This window comes from Mustela nivalis (genome assembly GCF_964662115.1).
Source record: "Mustela nivalis genome assembly, chromosome: 1".
NCBI classification, from domain to species: domain Eukaryota; kingdom Metazoa; phylum Chordata; class Mammalia; order Carnivora; family Mustelidae; genus Mustela; species Mustela nivalis.
The window spans coordinates 145,580,405-145,600,369 of NC_139020.1; the positions used below are offsets into that span (position 1 = coordinate 145,580,405).

At 45.4% G+C, this 19,965-nt stretch overlaps 1 protein-coding gene across 2 annotated transcripts in view; it reads left to right on the top strand.

Moving 5' to 3' along the window:
- Positions 1–620: 620 nt before the first annotated feature.
- The window catches only part of CCDC13 (coiled-coil domain containing 13), a 52,758-nt gene continuing 33,413 nt past the window's right edge, over positions 621–19,965 (top strand). Inside the window, exons 1-4 of one of the 2 annotated variants that reach the window (XM_082724449.1) lie at positions 621–682; positions 13,843–14,069; positions 15,469–15,617; positions 19,650–19,792. In XM_082724449.1, coding sequence (XP_082580575.1) covers positions 13,849–14,069; positions 15,469–15,617; positions 19,650–19,792 — 513 coding nt within the window. In that variant the 5' untranslated portion in view covers positions 621–682; positions 13,843–13,848. Of the gene's footprint in view, positions 704–13,842; positions 14,070–15,468; positions 15,618–19,649; positions 19,793–19,965 lie in introns of both variants that reach the window. The other variant, XM_082724448.1, reaches the window with a different exon arrangement.

The following is a 19,965-nucleotide window of genomic DNA, read 5'->3' on the forward strand; positions in this document are numbered from 1 at the left end:
TCGATTTCCTTTCATAGAAATTTGCCTCCCACTTCCACATAGCCATTAATATAGTAGTGACTTGACTTAGGTTGGGGAGTGCCTTAAAAAAACAAACATACAAGTGTTTTCCACGATGAAAATAAACCATATTCATTATTTTTTAAATCCCCCCAAATGCAAGAATAAAAACAGCACTGTAATTCCACCACCTAAATATAATCATTTTAATATTTCTATATGCTCCTCACAGTCTTGTTTCTTTTTAAAAACTATTTAGCAATTACTATTTTGCGTCCTGCTTTTTTCACTTACCATCACAACACAATTTCCCCCGTTTTCCAAAGACATGCAGAATACGTTAAATTTCGTGGTGGGATCATTTTTCAACTCCCTTACAGGACAACTGAATGTGCATCTCTGCACAAAATGTTTAGCCGACGAAACTTCACCACGTAACTGGGCCAACGTTAAAGTTTCGGCACAGGACTCCTATTTCAGCCTACCGCCCCTATTCCCACCCCTCCTCAACCTGGGCCACAAACGCCACCGTCACTTTTCCAGCTCCCACAGTCCCCTCGGCCTCCGTAGACACGTGGTGACGTCACGCTGGTCGTGACGTTGCTGGTTTCCCTGGTGACGGTTGCTGGGGCAGCGCGTGCCGGCGTGGGGAAGAGGAGACAGAGCTGCTCCGGCTTTGCAAGTGAGGAGCGGAGTGACGGCTGTAAGTGCTGGGAAGGGCGGAAGGTCCAAGGCTGAAGCCTGGGGAGCCAGCAGCTGCTGGGGGGGCGGGGGGCTGGACCTGGGTGGGAGCGCACAAGCTCGCCCCGGCATCCTTCCCTGCCGCTGCCCGGTGCCCACTGCCTGCCTGGCGAGCGAGGTCTCTCCCCACTTCATTCTGTCAGTCTCCATGTACAGCTTCCTCGCCTCTCCAAACAGAGACTTAGATTCCGTGTGTTTACAGGAGTTAGTGAGGTGCAGAGAGGGATCTGCTGCCCAAAGTCACACAGTAGGCGCCATGGTCGGAACTCCGACCCAGGTCCGTCGGACCAGCACCCTCTTCTGGTTATCCTCTACAGAACCCTGCTGCGCTGTACTGAGAGGTGGAGCGGGAACTAAGCGACTTGTTGGTATCCACTTCCCTCGCATTCCCGATTCAGGGCCAGCCCCCACGGACCGAAACCCAGACGAGCGAGTCCCCTCAGAGCGGGACTCCCTCCGGGCGAACCAGACCTGTGCGCCCCACCCCAAACCCATCCCTACGTTGATGCGGGTCCTGACAGGCGACTAGTAGGTGCACAGGGGTCTCAATTGGGAATCTCTTGGGCTTCTCCTCTGAACCCCTAGGACCCCAGGCTGTTGCTCGGAATACTCAAGGAGAACATAATAAAAAAGAGAGAGAAGGAAGAGGGAGGCTGGGGGAGGCAGAGCGGCTCGTGCCTGCGAGATGCCTCAGCCCTTCCTTCCTGGTGTCTGTTCCCAGTGCTCAACTGCCTCGGGGACCTTTGCTTTGCTACAGGAGTAGCCTAGTGGGTAGGTGCCATTCTCCCCATCCTTTGGCTCCAAATCTTTCCTGAGCCGGAAGTTCCTTCCATGCAGACTTAGCTTTAACTTAAAAAAAAGAATAATAATAAATAGGCTTTATTTCTTAGAGAACTTTTAGATTTACAGAAACATTGAACAGAAAATACAGAGTTCCTATATACGCCTCTGTTTCCCCATTATTACCATCATGCACTGCTGTGATATATTGTTACTACCGCTAAAGCTATGTCGTTATTAACTTTAAAAGTCTATAGTTTATGTTAGGGGCTGTGGGAATGTGTGCGTTGTACAGTTCTGTGGGTCTTGCCAAATGCATAATATCAACTATCCACCATTAAAGTATCTTACAGAAGAGTTCCGTTGTCCTAAAAACCCATTGTTCTCCACTGTTCATCCTTCCCTCCCCTCTCCCCAAACACTGGCAACCACTGATCTTTTTACTTCTCTGTAGTTTTGCCTTTTCCAGAATGCCATATAGTTGGAGTCACACAGAATGTAGCCTTTTCAGACTGGCTTCTTCACTTGGAAATATGCATTTAACTTTCCTTCATGCTTTTTCATGGCTTGATAGCTCATTTCTTTTCATCACTAAACAATATTCCCCTGTATGGTTGTACCAATTTTTTTTTATCTTTTCACATACAGAAGGATTATCTCAGTTGCTTCTCATTTTAGGTAATTATGCATAAGGTGGCTATAAATATTCACTTACAGGTTTTTGTGTAGACATAACTTTTCAACACATTTGGGTTAATATGATTGTTGGATCATTTGGTAAGAATATGGTTAGCTTTGCAAGAAGCTGCCATTCTGTATTCCAAAGTGGCTGTACCATTTTGCATTCCCACCAGCAATGAATAAAATTTCCTGTTGCTTCAAATCCTTGCCAACATTTGATGTTGTCAGTATTTGGGGTTTTAGCCATTCTAGTAGGTGTGTAGTAGTATCTCATTGTTGTTTTAATTAGCAAGTCCTAACTACATATGATGTTGAACATCTTTTCATATGTTTATTTGCCATCTTATATATCTTCTTTGGTGAGATGTGTATTCAGATCTTCTGCTCACTTTTTATTTGGGTTGTTTTCATATTGTTAAGTTTTAAGACTTCTTTTGCATATTTTGCATGCAGTCCTTTATCAGATATGTGTTCTGCAGTCAAAGTTTTCTTCCAGACTATGGCTAGTCTTTTCTTCTCTTAACAGTGTCTTTTGAAGAGCAGAAGTTTTTAATTTTAATGAACTCGAACTTAACCAGTTTTTTTCTTTCATGGATCATGCTTTTGGTATTGTATCTTAAAACTCACTCCTAAACCCAAAGCCATCTAGATTTTTTCCCTATATTGTCTTCAAATAGTTTTACAGTTTTTCATTTTACATTTATATCTATGATCCATTTTGAGTTAATTTTGTGAAAGGTGTGAAGTCTGTGTCTAGATTCATTTTGTTGTATGTGATATCCAGTTGTTCCAGCACCATTTGTCAAAAAGACTATTGAATTGCCTTTGCTTCTTTTCAAAGATCAGTAGACTCCTTTTGTGGGGATCTATTTCTGGGCTCTCTTAGTTACATTCCATTGATCTGTTTGTTTTTTCCCCGATACCATACTGTTTTAATTTCTGTAGCTTTATAGGAAGTCTTAAAGTTGGGTAGCATCAGTCCTCCAATTTCGTTCTTTTTCTTCAAAATTGTATTGACTATTCTAGGTCTTATGACTTTTTGTATAAACTTTAGAATCAGTTTGTTATTATCCACAAAGTAACTTGATGGGATTTTGATTGGGATTGTGTTGGAACTATAGATCAAGTTAGGAAGAACTGACAACTTTTTTTGTTTGTTTTGTTTATTTGGGGGAAGAAGTGACATCTTAACAGTAGTGAAGTCTTCCTGTCCATGATCATGGAATATTTATTTAGTTCTTCTTTGATTTCTTTCATCCAAGTTTTATAGTTTTCCTCATACAGACCTTTTACATATCTAGTTAGATGTATACTAAAGTATTTCCATTTTTATGTGACTGCAAATGGTGTTACATTTAAATTTCAGTTTCTAGTTGTTCTTTGCTGGCATATAGGAAAACAATTGACTGTTGTTTACTAAACTTGTGTCCTCAACCTTGCTATAGTTGCTTTTATTTTTGTTTTTTTAAAGATTTTATTTATTTATTTGACAGAGAGAGAGATCCTAAGTAGGCAGAGATGCAGGCAGAGGGGGAGGGGGAAAGTAGGCTCCCTGCTGTGCAGAGACCCTGATGTGGGGCTCGATGTGGGGCTCAATCCCAGGACCCAGAGATCATGACCTGAGCCAAAGGCAGAGGCTTAAACCACTGAGCCACACAGGCACCCCTATAGTTGCACTTTAGTTCCAGGATTTCTTTTTTGTTCTTTTTGTTGATTCTTTGGGATTTTCTACATACACAGTCATGTCATCTGAGAACAAGAAAGTTTTATATTTTTTCTTTCCAGTCTTTTTATCTCCCACTGCCAGAAGCAGGATTGGATTTTCCTCTGATTTTCACAGTGAGAATCTGGTAGGAAAATCTGGGGCTAAAAATCATTAAAGTATGAGGACCCCCAAAGAACTAGACCCCTTGGAGTTTTAAAACTGCAAGCTAGTCCACACCTAGCCCGCAACAATTACTCAATTACAGGTTAGTGTGTCTACTGATATTGACTCTAGCTGTAGACTTCTGCTCCTAGTAAGCTGATTCTTTGTATTCACTTTCTGGGAGCAATTTGCCCTATGACCTCAACTGTCTAATGATTCTGAGCTCCACTGATTTCCAGTTGTTGATTTTTAGATTTTTTTCTTATTGTGAGGATAGAAATGATAGCTTCTAAACTCTTTACATGTCAGAAGTTCTGTTCAGCTTTAACTTTTAAAACTCTCTGCACCTCCACTTCCACTCCTTAAGTCCAGAACAAGTAACAAGACCCTGGTTATGCCCGAGCACCACATGTAGAAGGCACAGTATTATGAAGATGGATTTTTAAAGATAATGCTTGTCTAAGCACTTGTTATCATTACTTATGAATAGCATGTTCACAGATACAGCTGGTTACCAAAGATGGTGGGACTAAGAAAAGCCTAATTAGTCATTTTTCCAGAAATACTGAGCACCTAAATGTGTGCTAAATTCTGTGCAGATCTGAAAGACAGCAATGAAGATGTGCCATGTCAGGTAGCTTATGTACTAGTTAAAGAACATAGATGATAAACAGGTAGAATGTTCTGTGTATCAGATTTTGAAAAACATGATGGAGAAAAATAAACATGGGTAGGGAAGAGGGAGTTCAGGGGCTGGAAGCAGGAGAAGGGAATACAGAACTAGGTAGGGTGGGCAAGGAAGGCTCCCTGAGAACATGCCCTTCGAGTAAATATCTATCTACCTGTCTGGCAGTGGGAGAGGAAAAGTAACCATTACAGGTTGGAAAGGAAGAAATAAAATGATCCTGTTCCCAGACGACCTGATTGTCTGTGTAGAAATTCCCAAGAATCAATAACAATGAGTACCTTGGAAAGAACATTCCAGCAGAGGAACAGCCAACAGAAGACTCTGTGAATTTGATGTGTCCTTGATAATGAAAGATGGGTTGGCAGAGGAACCAGATTACACAAGGCCCTATTTTTATGCTGAGGTGGGCATGGTCTGACTTATGTATTAGCAGTGTCAATGTTGAGAAGAGACCATGGGGTTGGGGGCAAGGGCAGATGTAAGGACAGAAATTAGGAGGCTATAGCAGGGATCAGGAGGTGGCAAGTGCTTGTGTTCTGGGTATATTCTGAATGTAGACCAAGAGAATTTGCTGATGGATTCGATGTGCAAGGGGAGTAGAGGCCTCTGGTCATTAGAGGCCTTGCCATTTTTCACTCTGCCACTGGGCCTCCACACATGCTGTCCCTCTGCCCCAAATGCTCTTCCTCTGCTTAGCTCTTACTCATACTTCAGGTCTCAGCTCACTTCCTTGGGGCTGCTCTCCTAAATTCTCCAGACTATGTCAGACTCCCTGATGGAGAGTCTCAACCCTATGTCTCTCCTTCAGAGCATCCCAGTGACCATTTTATGCTTTTTTTTTTAATGGGATCATTGGATCGATGTCCATCTCCTCCTCCAAACTATGAAGAGATCTATCCATAGCTCTCTGTGCAATGCCAGTACACATTTGCTGAGTGATCTTTCAACCACATTCTCCAGGACCAAATGAAATCAACTTGAATGTCTTCGGTGCTATTTGCTTTAAGGCCAAAACAGATGCTGGGCTTCCTTTATTCACTCGTGGCACGCATGCTAACTTAGCACCGCTGCGTACCCATGCTGGCTTATACTGCAGAGACAAGATTCAGAGATGAATATAACATTTTCCACCTTGAGAGTATGTGGAAGGTGACAGGAAGTCTTCCCTTCTTTCATCTTGACTCCCCAAAATACAAAGCACAGGCATATCTTTGCTCCTGTTCTTAATGTATACCAACCACATGGTCATGAACTAGTCAGGAATCAGGTGGGGCTAAAGGGTGTTTTGAAAAATCTAGCTTTAGCATTATTGTTAATTGCTTTTATAAAATACGAGTTTTCCTTTCTGCTTCCTGGGAATCAGCATCCCCTACTGAGATCTGTGTTGTCTTTGGTCAAGGGTCTACCTTGATTTGTAATTAAGTTGTTTAGGAAGAGGTGGAAGAATGTGGTCTGGGGCTCATCTCAGGAGGTCCCTGGCATCCACCCTTCAGTGACCCCTAACTGCAGCCTCCTGACCTGATCAGCCCACCTGCCTCTTTTTTGCTCAGATTCACCCATCTGTCGCCGTATCTACCTAGTAGTATCTGCTCACTTCTATCTGTTCCTGGCTATCTCTTCTTCCTCCATTTTCCCCTTCCTTCTCTCTCAGCTCCTTCTCAGACCCCTCCTCACCTTCTTCCCACTGGATTTTGTCCGCCTCCCAATCTTGGGCTCCTGAGGCTCCAGCTCAGGCTGCCCTTCTGAGCCACACACCCATCCAGCATCTCCATGTGGAAAGCCTAGGGAGTCTCAAATTTAGCAGTGCCTGGCACCAGGCTTGCCTGCAGCTTGGAAAACTCTTTTTCCCAGGCCCACCATCTCCCCAGCCACTTAAACCCAAACCCTCTAGATTCCCCTCTCCTTCTAGGCTGCATCCTTGCTTCCCATCTCTTCTATTTGCCACCATTCCTGTTCCCCATTCTCCATCACCACGGCCATAGCCTTGTTTCAGGACCATGTTCCTTTCTGGAAACATCCTCCCAGCTAGGCCCCTTTGCCTCCAGCTTCACAAAATGCAAGTGTGATCCTGTCTGCATGCTCTGAACATCCCCAACATCCTCAGGATGAAGTTCAGTGTCCTTACTTAGGCCAGATAAGGCCTTCTTTCCAGTCCCTCCCCAAACCTCTGGCCGTCCTGAGTCTTTCTCAGTTCCCCACACTCATCACATTCTCTCTGCAAATGTTCTTCTGACAAGACGGCCCTCTGTCCCCCATCCCCCAACTCTAGCACCCCCTTTTCCCCACCCTAAGCCAGTTTCTTTAGTGCTCAGCTTCAGGCTGATGGGGGTGCTCTCTCCTGCAGGTCTCCCTAGCCCCTCAGACTGTTTACCTCCCCTCATTCTCATGCCTACCTCATTGTTAGATTCACATGGGAAACTGTAAAAATAGATGTAAAACACACACACACACACACACACACAAAATAAAAATAAAAAATAAGTGAAAATACACAGAGGCCCAGGCCACAGCCCAGGTCAACGAAATCCAAATCTCCACTGGTTGCCCACAGAGCACAGAGCAGGTGCCAGCGGCCTGGGGGCTGATGTAGACCAGAGGGCCCTGTCTGTCTGCGGTGTTGACTGTCTCCCACAGGCTTGACCGGGGTGAGGACACCCCATTTCATAGGAGAAAGATAATAAGAGCTAAATTGTCAAAAAAAAAAAAAAGCTAAATTGTCAGGAGAGCTTCTGGGCCAGGCACTATTAACACTTGCCACGCATCCTCTCATTTACTCCATGAGTAAACAGCCACCCTGTGAAGTATATAATGACCATCCCCCCATTTTACAGATGGGAAAACTGAAGCACAGAGATTAATTTGCCCAGGTAACAGTATGCATCTAGGAAGTACCTATTCCCCAGTGACTTCAAGTGCACATCAGGAACAGAAGAAAAGGCTTTTCAAGTCACTCCCTGTTCATATATTCACTCAGTCATTTTTAAGTTTTTGTTAAAAACTCATAGCTGCCCCAATGTTACGTTAGTTTCAGGTGTATGATAGAGTGATTGGACAGGTCTATATGTTGTGCTGTGCTCACCACAATAAACATGGCCACCATCTGTCACCATATGATGCTATTACAGTATCATCGACTATATTCCCTGTGCTGTATCTTTCATTCCGTGACTTATTCATTCCATAACTGGAAGTCTGTAGCTTAACCCTTAACCACTCCCCTTAACCCATTTGGCCGATCTCCCACACCCTCCTCTCTGGCAACCACTTTTGTTTATTTTCTGTCATGCATTCATTTTTTCCCCTTCATCCTTAAGCACCTGCTACATTCTTTCAATGACAATTCTAAAAATAACTGAAAGCCCATTCTTGATGAGATTCTGAGAATTAAAAAAATAAGACCACTGCCCTTAGGGGTCCTCTTAGTAAAAGGAAGGAATAGAAACAAAATCATGATAATTATAATACATTGAAGTATGTTTAGTGATTAAGGGACACTCCAGGGATTCTAGGAGTCCACAGTGTGCCCCCAGGGGAATCCTAAAGAGTAAAGGGGGAAAAGGCTAAAGAGTAAAGGGGGAAAAGCCTGGGGAGGAAGGCATCCCAGGAAGGTAGAGAGGCTGAAGCAAGGCTCTGTGATGCCTCTAGGCTTGAGCATTAGGAGGAGTCACAAACGCAGACATCTGCTGGGGCTGATAGGAAGTAAAAGTGATTGAATCCAGCAGGTGTAAGAGAAAGAACAGCATTTCCGAGCAGTGACACCAGGCGGCTGATGTGCCAGCTGCAGCATCTTGGGGTGGTCTGGATGGTGTTGAGTGGGAAGAGCATAGCCTGCCCAGAGGGCACTCCTTCTGCCCAGTCACTGCTATTCATGCTGGGCTATGGACCCAGCATGGTCAGACCTGTAAACTTTTTAAAAAGAAGCTGGAAATCTGGCTTTAATTGAAATCTGAAGATCTGTGAATATTGGCAACAAATTCAGTTAAATAAAAGGTAAATAAAAATGTGGGGTGGATGGCACCCTCGGGCCAGCCAGAGTACCCTCCATGAGTCCTGGCAAGGTCTTGGAGAGGTAGAAACCATGTAGATCTGGTTTTAGAAAGGTCCTAAATGGCCATATGTGGTATAGATTAGAGGTACCGAGACAAGACCCGGAGCTAAGGTGGGAAGCAGGCAGCCAGAGAGATGGGAGGCACTAGGAGGATGCTGGGGCAAGCAGGCTGGAGATAAGGTGCAGAAGAGGTGACCTTGTGAGGTGAAGGAGTAGCTGTGGAGGCTTCCCCAGTCATGTCATGGGGCTGAGGCACTGCGGGCCCAGCAGCCATGGGAGGCTTTTTGCTGATAGGTCACAAGCATCACTGTGAGGGACAGGAAGCATCTAGGTGTGGGGCAAGTGGGGAGGAAGGGAGTCTCCAAGAGAAATCACCAGGAAGGGAGAAAAAAAATGTTTTTTTTCTGCCAATGAATAGCTAACAAAGTATCTTCACACAAACACCCACACACACCCCACCCCCGCTTTGCATTCGCTCCTCCCAGCACATCTGTGGCCTCCCTGTCATCTCATGCTTCTTGAAGAAGAGATCTTAAGATCCAAAGAGGTCTAGAAACACTCCTCACACAGAGCCAAGTTCACTCTGAACCCTTGGTGCCATCTCAGCTTGGGCCAGGCGACTGGTACAGCAGCCCAGACAGCATGTCTGACACCCAGGCTGCACCCTGACCTGTGACTTCAGAATCCCTGGGTGTGGGACCCAGGCACCAGGATCCTTAAAGCTTCCCAAGTGGTTCCAGTGTTCAGCAGGGGTGGGAACTGCTGCTTTATATGCTAGGCACAGCCTCCAAGTTGCTCTTGACCCAAAATGATTATTAATAGCTCTCCCTTTCACTCTTCAATGTGACCCAATTTGGAAAATGAAGTATATGATTGTCCCCTCTTACAATCTACGGAAATAGGGAATCACAGGATAAACTTATTTTTAAACTCTTGGGTTATATTTTCAAATAATAGACTCAGAAGGGTTTTCTTCCATCTCTGAACACTTTTTCAGGTGAAATTCTCCTAAATTGGGTTGGCAAGCTAAGGTCTCACAGTCCCAATCCAGCCTACTGCCTGTTTTTGCAATAAAGTTTTATCAGAACACAGCCACACCCACTCATTTCTGGCTTATCTAGTGCTACTTTCTGCTACAATGGCAGAACACAGTACTTACAACAAAAACCATGTGGCCCACAAAACCTAAAATGTTTACTGTCTGGCCCTTTACAGAAAAAGTCTGATTTGCCTGTTTGTAACATTGAGTCCAGTTGCTAAGTTACATTATATCTCTGGGTGTCCCGAAAGATGGGTCGGGAAATGGAATGACTAAGGTCAACCAAGCAGGCAATCAGCCATGCCTATGTGACTGACCCCCAATAAAAACCCTTTTGTTTGTTTGTCTGCTTATTTAATAAAGTGTGAGTGGAGACTTATCTAGGGCTGTCACACATTCACCAGAGGTGTCCAGGGGTTCCTGTAGTTTGAGGGTCCCCAAGACTAGCCTCAGTTTCCATGATTTGATAGAAGCATTCTCAGAACTCAGAAAAGCTGTTATATAGTAAATTATGACAAAAAAAGGTGCAGATTAGAATCAGCAAAGGAGAAAGGCACATTGGGCAGAGTCCAGGAGACATGAAACACAAGGTTCCAGTTGTCCTCTCCCGGTGGAGTCTCAGGAACAGTGCTTGCTTCTCCCAACAACACGCATGGAGCATTGCCAGCCAGAACAGCTCACCCAAGTCTTGGGGTCCCGGGTTCTTACTGTGGGTCAGTCACATAGGCATGGCTGACTGCCTGCATGGCTGACCTTAGTCATTGAATTTCCCACTCCTGTAGAGGTCAAGCTGATACATGGCGTGGCCTAAGGCCCTCATCATAAAAATCACATTGTTAGCTAGCACAGATCATCTGCAGTGGCCCACGTCACCCAGGTCAAGAAGGGCATTGTTGTCAGGAAGGATATACCAAAGACTTAGAGGTTAGCTTCTAGGAGCAGGTCAAGGGTCAAACCTTTCTTTGCAATGGGCTGGGTGTGGACAGCCCAGAATGATGAATTAATTCTTTACTGCACAGCTCCTTTTATGAGCGAAACTACCTGGTAAAGAATTCCAAGGTGGCACCAGTGCCTCTTTTACTGCAATCGGCTCAAGGTCAGACTGCAGGCCTAGTCCTCAGCACGTCCCAGCCACCCAGGCCACGCTAACACAGCCCCATGCCTAGTCTCCACTCCAGACTCATTCAATGGAACCTCCAGGGCTGGGGCCTGGACATCACTACTTACAGATCCTATCTCTAGAGATTCGATACTGAGACAGGTTTAAGAATCCCTTGGTATAGGCTCTGGGACCACCTCTATGGACAGGGTGGAGATAAGCCCAGTGGAGAGGTGTAGATGCTGGGAACGTATTCTTCCTGGAGGGCCAGGAAGTGCTATTTATGCTGGGCCTGGGGAAACCAGCAAGGTTTAAGTTAGGGGAGGGGGAGATGTAGAGAGAGGAGGAAGGGGACACTAGAGAGGAGAACAGGCTGGAAGAAGAGACAGAAGCTTAAGCCCCCAAAGCCTTTAATGCCACTGGACTTGGTTTTGCGGCTAATGGGCATCTAATAAGGCTCTTTGGTGCTGGGCATGCCAGGCTCAGAGCTGTGCTTTAAAGAAAGCAGTCCCTTGGCCAATGCAGGCTAGACTCTAAGTGAAGTGGGAAGAGGGAGAGGACAACCAGGGCAGGAGGGACCCCCTGAGCAGTCCTGGGAACAGAACCATCCATCATTAGTTCACCAAATACTCACTTCATACCTGCCACACACCAAGCCCCATTCTAGGCACTGAGGACCCAACAGTGAACATCACACAGTGCCTGCCATTGTTGGGCTAGCAGACAGCCCAACAACCAACAAACATATAGCATGTCAAGGGAAGCTAAGTGCTATGGAGGGAGATACCAAAGGGTAAGGAGCATGGGAAGTGAGAGTAAGAAAGGTTTCTACAAGAGTAGAGTACAGAGACCTCTCTGATAATGTAACATTTGAGAGAAGCTGAGGGGAGGTGGTGGGAGAACATTCCAGGGAGAGAGAACCGCAAGTGCAAAGGCCCTGAGGTGGCTGTGAGCATGACAGTGAGAGTGCTATCAGTGGAGCTAGAAATATGGGGGCGGATGTAAAGACATTTATGGAGAACCCATAAGATTTATGAGTAATTGTATGGTGGGTAAATGGTGTGACTTAGGTTTGGCTTAAGGCAGGTGTGCTTAACACTTGTCTACACTTTAAAATCGATTGTGGACCATTTAAAAAATTCCAGTGTCAGTGCTCTATTATTCTGTTTATCTGAAGTTCAAAAGTGACAAAACTACCCAGAATGTATAAGGAACTCTGACCACTCAATAATAAATAGATCATATATACATATATATATATGTATGTATATATATATATATATATGCCCAGTTTTAAATAGAATGTATATATATAGAATATATATTCATATGAATATATATTCATAGAATGAGAGTTCCCATATATTCTATGAATATATATTCATATGAATATATATTCTATACACACACACACACACATCCCAAAAGAAGATATACAAATGGCCAGTAAGCCCATGAGAAGATGCTCATATAATTTGACATCATGGAAATGCAAATTGAAGGCACACTGAGATATTACTACATATCCACTAGAATGACTAAAATTGAAACCAACCATACTAAATGCTGACAAGGCTGTGGAGCAATGGGAGCTCTCATACACTGCTAGTGGGAATGAAAAATATTATAGTCACTCTAGCAAACAATTGAGCAGTTTCTTATAAAGCTAACATAACTTTACCATATAATCTGACATTTCTACTTCAATGTATTTACCCAAAGGAAATAAAAGAAATATGTTCACACAAAGACTTTCTTATATATGAATGTTCATAGCAGCTTTATTCATATTAGCTGACAATGGAAACAGTTTGGTGTCCAATAACAGGTGAGTGTGTGAACGAACTGTGATATATCTACACAGAGGGGTACTACACAACCATAAATAGGGATGAGCCAATGACACATATGCAATGACATGGATGAGTCTTTAGAAGATAGTACTAAGCACACACACACACACAGCAAAACAAAACACAGAACAAAACAAAAACCACAGACTACCTACCATATGATTCCAATTACATGAAATTCTAGAAAAGGCAAAACCATGAGTGACCAAAAGCAGATCAGAGTTTTCCTGGGGTTGGGACTGGCAGGGAGACTGACTGCAAAGGGGCACAAAGGTTCTTTTCTGGTGTGAAAGAAATGTTATACAGTGATGGTGGTGGTGATTTACACAAGTATATGTATTTGTCAAGACTCAATTGCACACCTAAAATGGAATATTTTAGTAGCAATGAATTATACTTCAATAGAACTAATTGAAAAGAAAACTCATCTTTAATGGCAGAGGTCAGAATAGTGGTTATCTGGGGGAGGGGGCACTCCTGACTGGAGAGGGTACAAGATAGCCTGCTGGGGGACAGGAAGTACCCGATACCCTGATCTGGGTGGCCACCGTAAGGATGTATACTTATGTTAAGACTCGTTGAATGTAGACTCAGGATTTATGCACTTTACCCTGTGTAAACTATACTTAAAATTTAAAAAGTAATGGTGTCTGGACCTCACTCCTAGAAATTGGAATTTAATTGGTCCAAGAATGTTGTGCCCAAGCTTTGCTATATTTTAGGGGCCCCTAGGAGAGCCAAAAATCCAGCCAGAGCTGAGAGCCACCATTTTTAGAGACAGGAAGGAGCACAGTGTTGAGTCTCAGGGCTGGGGCATAGTCTGACGCCATCCCTGGTTTGGTGGCACATTCAGGGCTGGGGAGGATGCTCAGTTCAGCTTTGGCTTTCAGGGGATTTGAGGTGAGGGTGGGTCTTCTGAGCTTCTATATGGACACACACAAGGCTGAGCAGGGTCCTCCAGACTTGGAGACTGTAGACAGAGAGGTGTGCTGAGTACTGTCATGAAATGTGTACTTAGGGGGGTTTGCTGCTTTTCCTACTCCTAGGGCTAGATGGCAGCAGATGAAGGCACACAGGACACCTTACGCCTCCAGTTCAAGGCCATGCAGGAGATGCAGCACAAAAGGTTACAGAAGCAGATGGAGAAACAGAAGGAAAAGGAATTGAGCCTCGAAATCAAAGTCGATGACCAAAAAGAGTCCTTCAAGATCTCCGATGGCCTCAACCTTCTCCAAGCTGGGGAGCAAAACTCAAAAAACAGCTTTGAGCAGAGGTAAATCCAAGTTTGAACTCTCCCAGGAACATGGGAGGGAGAGGGAGAGAGGGGGTAAACTGATCACAGACTACTGGACTGATCATGTTGATTAGATGTATGTTTCTAAGTTGAGCCACAGATGTCTGATAGATCTGTGCTCCTGTGGATATAATTTGGTATGAACTGTGTTTAAAAATCATTTAAAGTCAAATGGAAAATTGGAAGCTCATCATGGTGTAGTTTATTCACTTGAATTTTCTTATTCAGTCTCTCTTTCATGAAAATCGTGTTTGGGTTTCTGAGGAGCTGGTTGGCTAACTGTCATGGTTCATAAAAGATCATTGCTCCAAACTCTCATCTGGGATCGTTCTCCTATGCCAATTCCCTCTCCTGACACATAACAATCCATAAACATAAAAAAGCTCTTGCATTAAAAAAGCTCTGCATAAAAAAGCTCTTGATTCATTCCTTAGTTCTTTGCAGTGAAAAGGTTGAAAGGAGTCCAGAATCTTTTCATTTTGCTCTAAATTCAGCAATATCACAGATGCATATTGATTTATTCTTTGTATTAGAAACAGAAGGCTATGTTGATACAAGATTCTCTGCAAGTTAAAAAAAAAGAAAGAAAGAAAGAAAGAAAGAAAGAAAGAAAGAAAGAAAGAAGAGAAAAATGAACCATAATAGTTGTTGAGTTGTCTCTTTGCTTCTGGTTTGGCCCAGCATCTCTCTTCTGCATTTTCAGATTCTACCTTTTATGATTTCTCAATTTTCAAAATATTATGCTAAAAAATGCTAATTGGGAAAAACATACAGGTTGTTCATTAATTGAAAAAGTTCCTATGGCTATTAGCTCTAAGTTAACTCCAGACCTACTTCCCAATGATCTTTCCCCAAATCAGAGAAGCTGGAATTGGTGCAGACTTGAGCCATTGGTAGAATAACAACACTAATGATAACACCAGGGGCCCCTGGGCAGCACAGTCAGTTAAACATCCAACTTTTGATTTCAGCTCAGGTCTTGCTTTAGGGGTCATGAGGCCATGAGTTCAAGCCCTGCATTGGGTTCCATGCTGGATATGGAGCCTACTTTATTTTATTTTATTTCATTTTATTTTATTTTATTTTTTAAAAGATTTTATTTTTTATTAGACAGAGACACACACACCGAGAGAGGGAACACAAGCAGGGGCAGAGGAAGAGGGAGAAGCAGGCTCACCGCTGAGCAGAGCCCGATGTAGGGCTCAATCCCAGAACCCTGAGCAGAAGGCAGAGGTTCAACTCCACTGAGCCACGCAGGCCCCCATCGTACAGGCCTGTTCTTACCGCCACCTAGTGTCCGGCCGGATACAGCACACCTGCGCGGCAGAGCCCTGACTCCCGCCCATTGCTCCCAGTTAATTCTGCCTTTCCCTTGTAGGATGCTTGAAGATGAGGTTGCACACCTTCGAGAGCAGCTCAGGGAGACGGTGGATGAAAATGGGCGATTGTACAAGCTGCTGAAGGAAAGGGACTTTGAAATCAAGCATCTCAAAAAGAAAATAGAAGAGGACAGATTTGCCTTCACAGGTAGCCACAGCATGGCTGCGAAAATCCACCCCCCCACCCCAGAAGTCCCCGTAGCGGTCTCAGCTGCCACCGTGGAGCACCCCTGGGCAGGGCAAACAGCAGGTGGCAGAGGGCAGGTGCTCGAGAGAGAGTGCCGAGGGCCAGCTGCGGTCAGGCTTGTCCAGATGAGGGCGGGAAATGAAGCAGCGAGCGGAGGAAGAGAGCAGGCTGCGGGGGCCAGTGTGCCAGGAAATGGGAGTGCGAGAACAGCGGGGACAGTCAGCAGGCTTTCGGGCAGTGCTGATGGCCCATCTAGGACTCACAACAGGTGCTCTCCATAGGTGCTCGCTGCATGTCAGTGGGCTAGCGGGGTCCATTCTGAGCCACCCAGGGGCCCCTGGAGTTGGTGGAGACTTAAGCAATCATGAAAGCATTGTGTTTGACTCAGACATTGTATTTGGATGTGAAAAAACCCCAGTGGAAGTAGGCATTTTCCCCACAGCATGTGCTGCCCCAGAAAAGTGGATGGGACAGGGAAGGTAGCTGTTCTGAGGGGATTTCCTAGGACCCTGGAGGGTCTAGAGTGGGGCTTGCCTTCAGGTGGGGCTGGACTTTGGCTCTGTTGGTAGGGACGTTGGCCTGTGGTCCTGGAGTTGACCTTAGCTCTGTGGGTGTGGGCTGGACATTGGCTCTGTGGTTATAAGCTAGACCTTGGCCCTGCAGATCTGGTGGGGACCTTGGCCCTGACTGTCCTCTATTCCATCTATACCCATTGAGCAATTCCCAGGTAGCTGACTAAACCAGAAAGTTGGTATAACCAATCACAGATAACAACGGGCTTCTGTTACCATCTGCCAGGTACCCTCCCTGCCTTCAAGAGCCAGTCTCTTTAAGTGTGGGTGCAAAGCACCAGTACTGAATGAAAAAGCAAAGGGAGTTTGGTATCCTAAAGGCCCTGGGTAGCCCATTGTGTCTCCCTCCATTCTTTGGGCCTCTTCTGTCTAAAACAAAAACCACACTGAGGAGAAGGAGTTGTGAGACATAGAAACACACCCAGCCTGGCTCAAGCTCAGATGTGAAGGGGCAACTTGCCCTTGGACAGAGCTCTAGAGAAGCTCATAAGCTGTAGGGGGGAAGCTCAAGATGCTTCCTCACCCTGGGAGACTGCGGATCTGGGGGCCCTTCCCTCTTGCCCAGACTGTCCCATGCTCTCTCTTTGTTGCCTCTGCCCACTTGCCCATGGCCTCCTCTGATTCCCAGCCCTAACACTTCCTCAAGACCGCTTGAATCCAGTCCTTGCTGTGCAGTTCCCATTTCTGATTTCCAACATCAAGTCTGGAAGAGAAAAGTCTGATGGGCCTGGCGCATGTTTTTAGACCAGGCCACAAGGGATGGGCTGCTGACAGCTGACGGACTGGTTTTCTTTTAGCTGGATTTTTGGTGATTGCTTTAATTCTGTTTTTTAAAAAAACTCTGTTTCTTTGTATGAATTTTTAGTGATTGCTCAGGTAAGCACAAGATATGTATCTTTTCACAGTCTACTTAGAATTAGTATTTTGCCACTTCAAGCAGAATGAAGAAACGACCACCCTATCCATCCCTTTGCCCTCCCCTGTAAGAATGCAGCTTTGTACATATTGTATCTCTATATATTGAAAATCCCAACAAACAGTGTTATAATATTTGCTCTTAACCATTACACATAAAAAGCTTAAGGAGACACAAATAGCCTATTATATTTTCCCATATATTTAGCATTTTTATGCTTGTCCATTCATTGCTGTCCCCTTACCATGCAGTTGAAGCTTCAAGAGTGGGGTTTAGGAAAACCAAAAAAAAAAATTTTTTTTTTCTTATTTTCTCTGAGTCCCCCTTCCTGCCCTTTAGACTAGAAAGGGCCTAGTAGGAACACCTGGGTGGCTCAGTCAGTTTAGCATCTGCCTTTGGCCCAGGGCCTGATCTCAGGGTCCTGGATCAAGTCCCCACATAAGGCTTCCTGCTCAGCAGGGAGTCTGCTTCTCCTTCTCCCTCTGCCTGTCTCCCCAGCTTGTACACTCTCTCTCTTTCTCTCTGAAATAAGTAAAAATACTTTTTTAAAAAAATGGACTAGAGAGGGCCTCTCTTGGACCTCTTCATGACTTCTAGTTCCGGGATTTTTGAGTCCTGGAAGGAAAACATAACCCAGAAAACTCACTGCTGGGCCACGTGTACTTCTAGGTCTGGCTGCCATCCGCATGTTCTAAACCCTTTCTCTTGAAGTGTCCTGGGCCTCTTCAGCAGATGGGAGATGGCCAAGGGCAGCCACTCCTAGTTGCCCTACTCGGTGCCGGGCCCAGGCCATCAGCAGCAAGCCTGGGCTGAGTTGCCTTGAAAGCCATCCAGCATGCTTGTTTACCTTCCACCAGTTGTCACTCTCAGGCTGTTCTGAGGCTTGTGACAGTCATATTAAAAAGCAGGCTTAGAAAGGTGCCTCTGCCAGTTACCCATTGCTAGAGCATAAGCAGCGTTCAGAGAACTTGCAGACCATCTGATCAGACCTGCCGTTGCCCAGCTGGGCTGAGGCTCTCAGGCTGTCGAGTCAGTCAGTAGCCAGGCTGGGCAAGCTCCCGTTGCCCACCATCGGCACAGCACCACATTTTTCAACTTCCCACATTCCCATCCTTCCGGCTACCTCTTCCCCAGCCTCCTGCCCTTGTCCACTGTGTTCCAGCTACTCTGCACTGCCTGATGATCCTCAGATACTCCAAACATATTCCTGCCTCTCGACCTTTGCACTCGCTGTGTCCTCTACTTAGAATACTTTTCCTAGTTGAGAACACTCTTCTTTATGTCTTGACCCCTCTCTTCATTATTCATCCAGGTCTCTGTTCACATGGATCTCCTCGGACATGCCTTTCCTGACCACTCCATCTAAAATAGCGTCACCCAGGACACCTGGGTGGCTCAGTGGGCTAAACCGCTGCCTTCGGCTCAGGTCATGATCCAAGGGTCCTGGGATCGAGTCCCGCATCGGGCTCCTTGCTCAACGGGGAGCCTGCTTCTTTCTCTGCCTCTGCCTGCCTCTCTGCCTGCTTGTGTGTACTCACTTGCTCTCTTTCTCTCTCTCTCTCTCTCTGGCAGATAAATAAAAAATCTTAAAAATAAATAAATAAAATAGCATCACCCATCCCTCTCACCCTCTTGCCTGGCTTCCCTTTATTTCATAGCCCATGGTTCTCCTGGACATTGGAATATATATTTATTTGTTTTTTATTATCTTTCTCCCCAGCTAGAATGTAAACTCCATAAGTCTTTTTTATTCACCATTAAATCCCTAGTACAGAAAGTGCCCAATACTTGATGAAACCCCCAAAATATTTACAAATGGATGCGTGCGTTTGTACTGGCAAGGTGTCACCACATAACTGTGTGCAAGAAACCAGCACGTAATGTCAGCAGCATTCAGCAAGAAGCATGGATTGAGCTCAAACATCTGGGGTTAATTGCGGCTCAGCAGATCTAGGCCAGGCCTGGCTAGGGCGGTTCAGCTTTGTTCCACGTGTCTCTTCTTCTTCCTGGGACCAGTCAGCTGGTCTGGCTGTGTTCTTGTGGACACAGTACAAGCAAAAAGAGGGGGAATTAACTGCCCAAGTCCTGTTCAAGCCTCTACCTGTACCTTATCTGCTAACAACCCATTGGCCAAACAAGTCATCGGCTGAGCCAGAGTCAGGCAGGCATAGAAGGGTCGAGGGGGTATACCCTATTGGCTGGAGGGCACGGCAGAGTCATAGAGCCTAGGGTGTGGATATGTAACCCTGTCGTTGAGGAGAACATGAAGAATTGGGGCAATAAACTTACATCCCATAGAAGTAAAATGTATACTTTTCTGAGCAGTTGCATTTCTACTCGTTGAAGTTGGGTTTCAGGGTTCCCAGGTACATGGTCACTCGCCTGAGCCTCTGCCCTTCCATGAGTGTTCTAGTTTTTAAAACCCCGGGGCCACTGGTAGTGTGCCATGAGTTCGATGTGTAGGCCTGTGTGTTTCACTGACCTCTCTGTTTTCCTTAATTGTAGGAACAGCCGGTGTGGCCGGGGATGCTATTGCCACCAAGATTGTGGAGCTGTCCAAAAAGAACCGGGTGCTGACAGCAGAGTCGGAGGGGGCAAAAACCAGAGTGAAGCAGCTGGGCAATCGTGTCCGGGAGCTGGAGCGGGAAGTGAGGGGCCTTGGTCATTTTCTTGCCTCCAGAGGGGACTCCCAGGACCCTGGTCTACTCCTCCAGAGAGGGAGCCACATGTAGATGCTTTGGGTCCTTCCGAAGGGCTGGTGGGTCAGTGTTTACAAAGAGTTCCTCAGTCTTTGTCTTGTCCTGAGAGGAGAGTGAAGTGT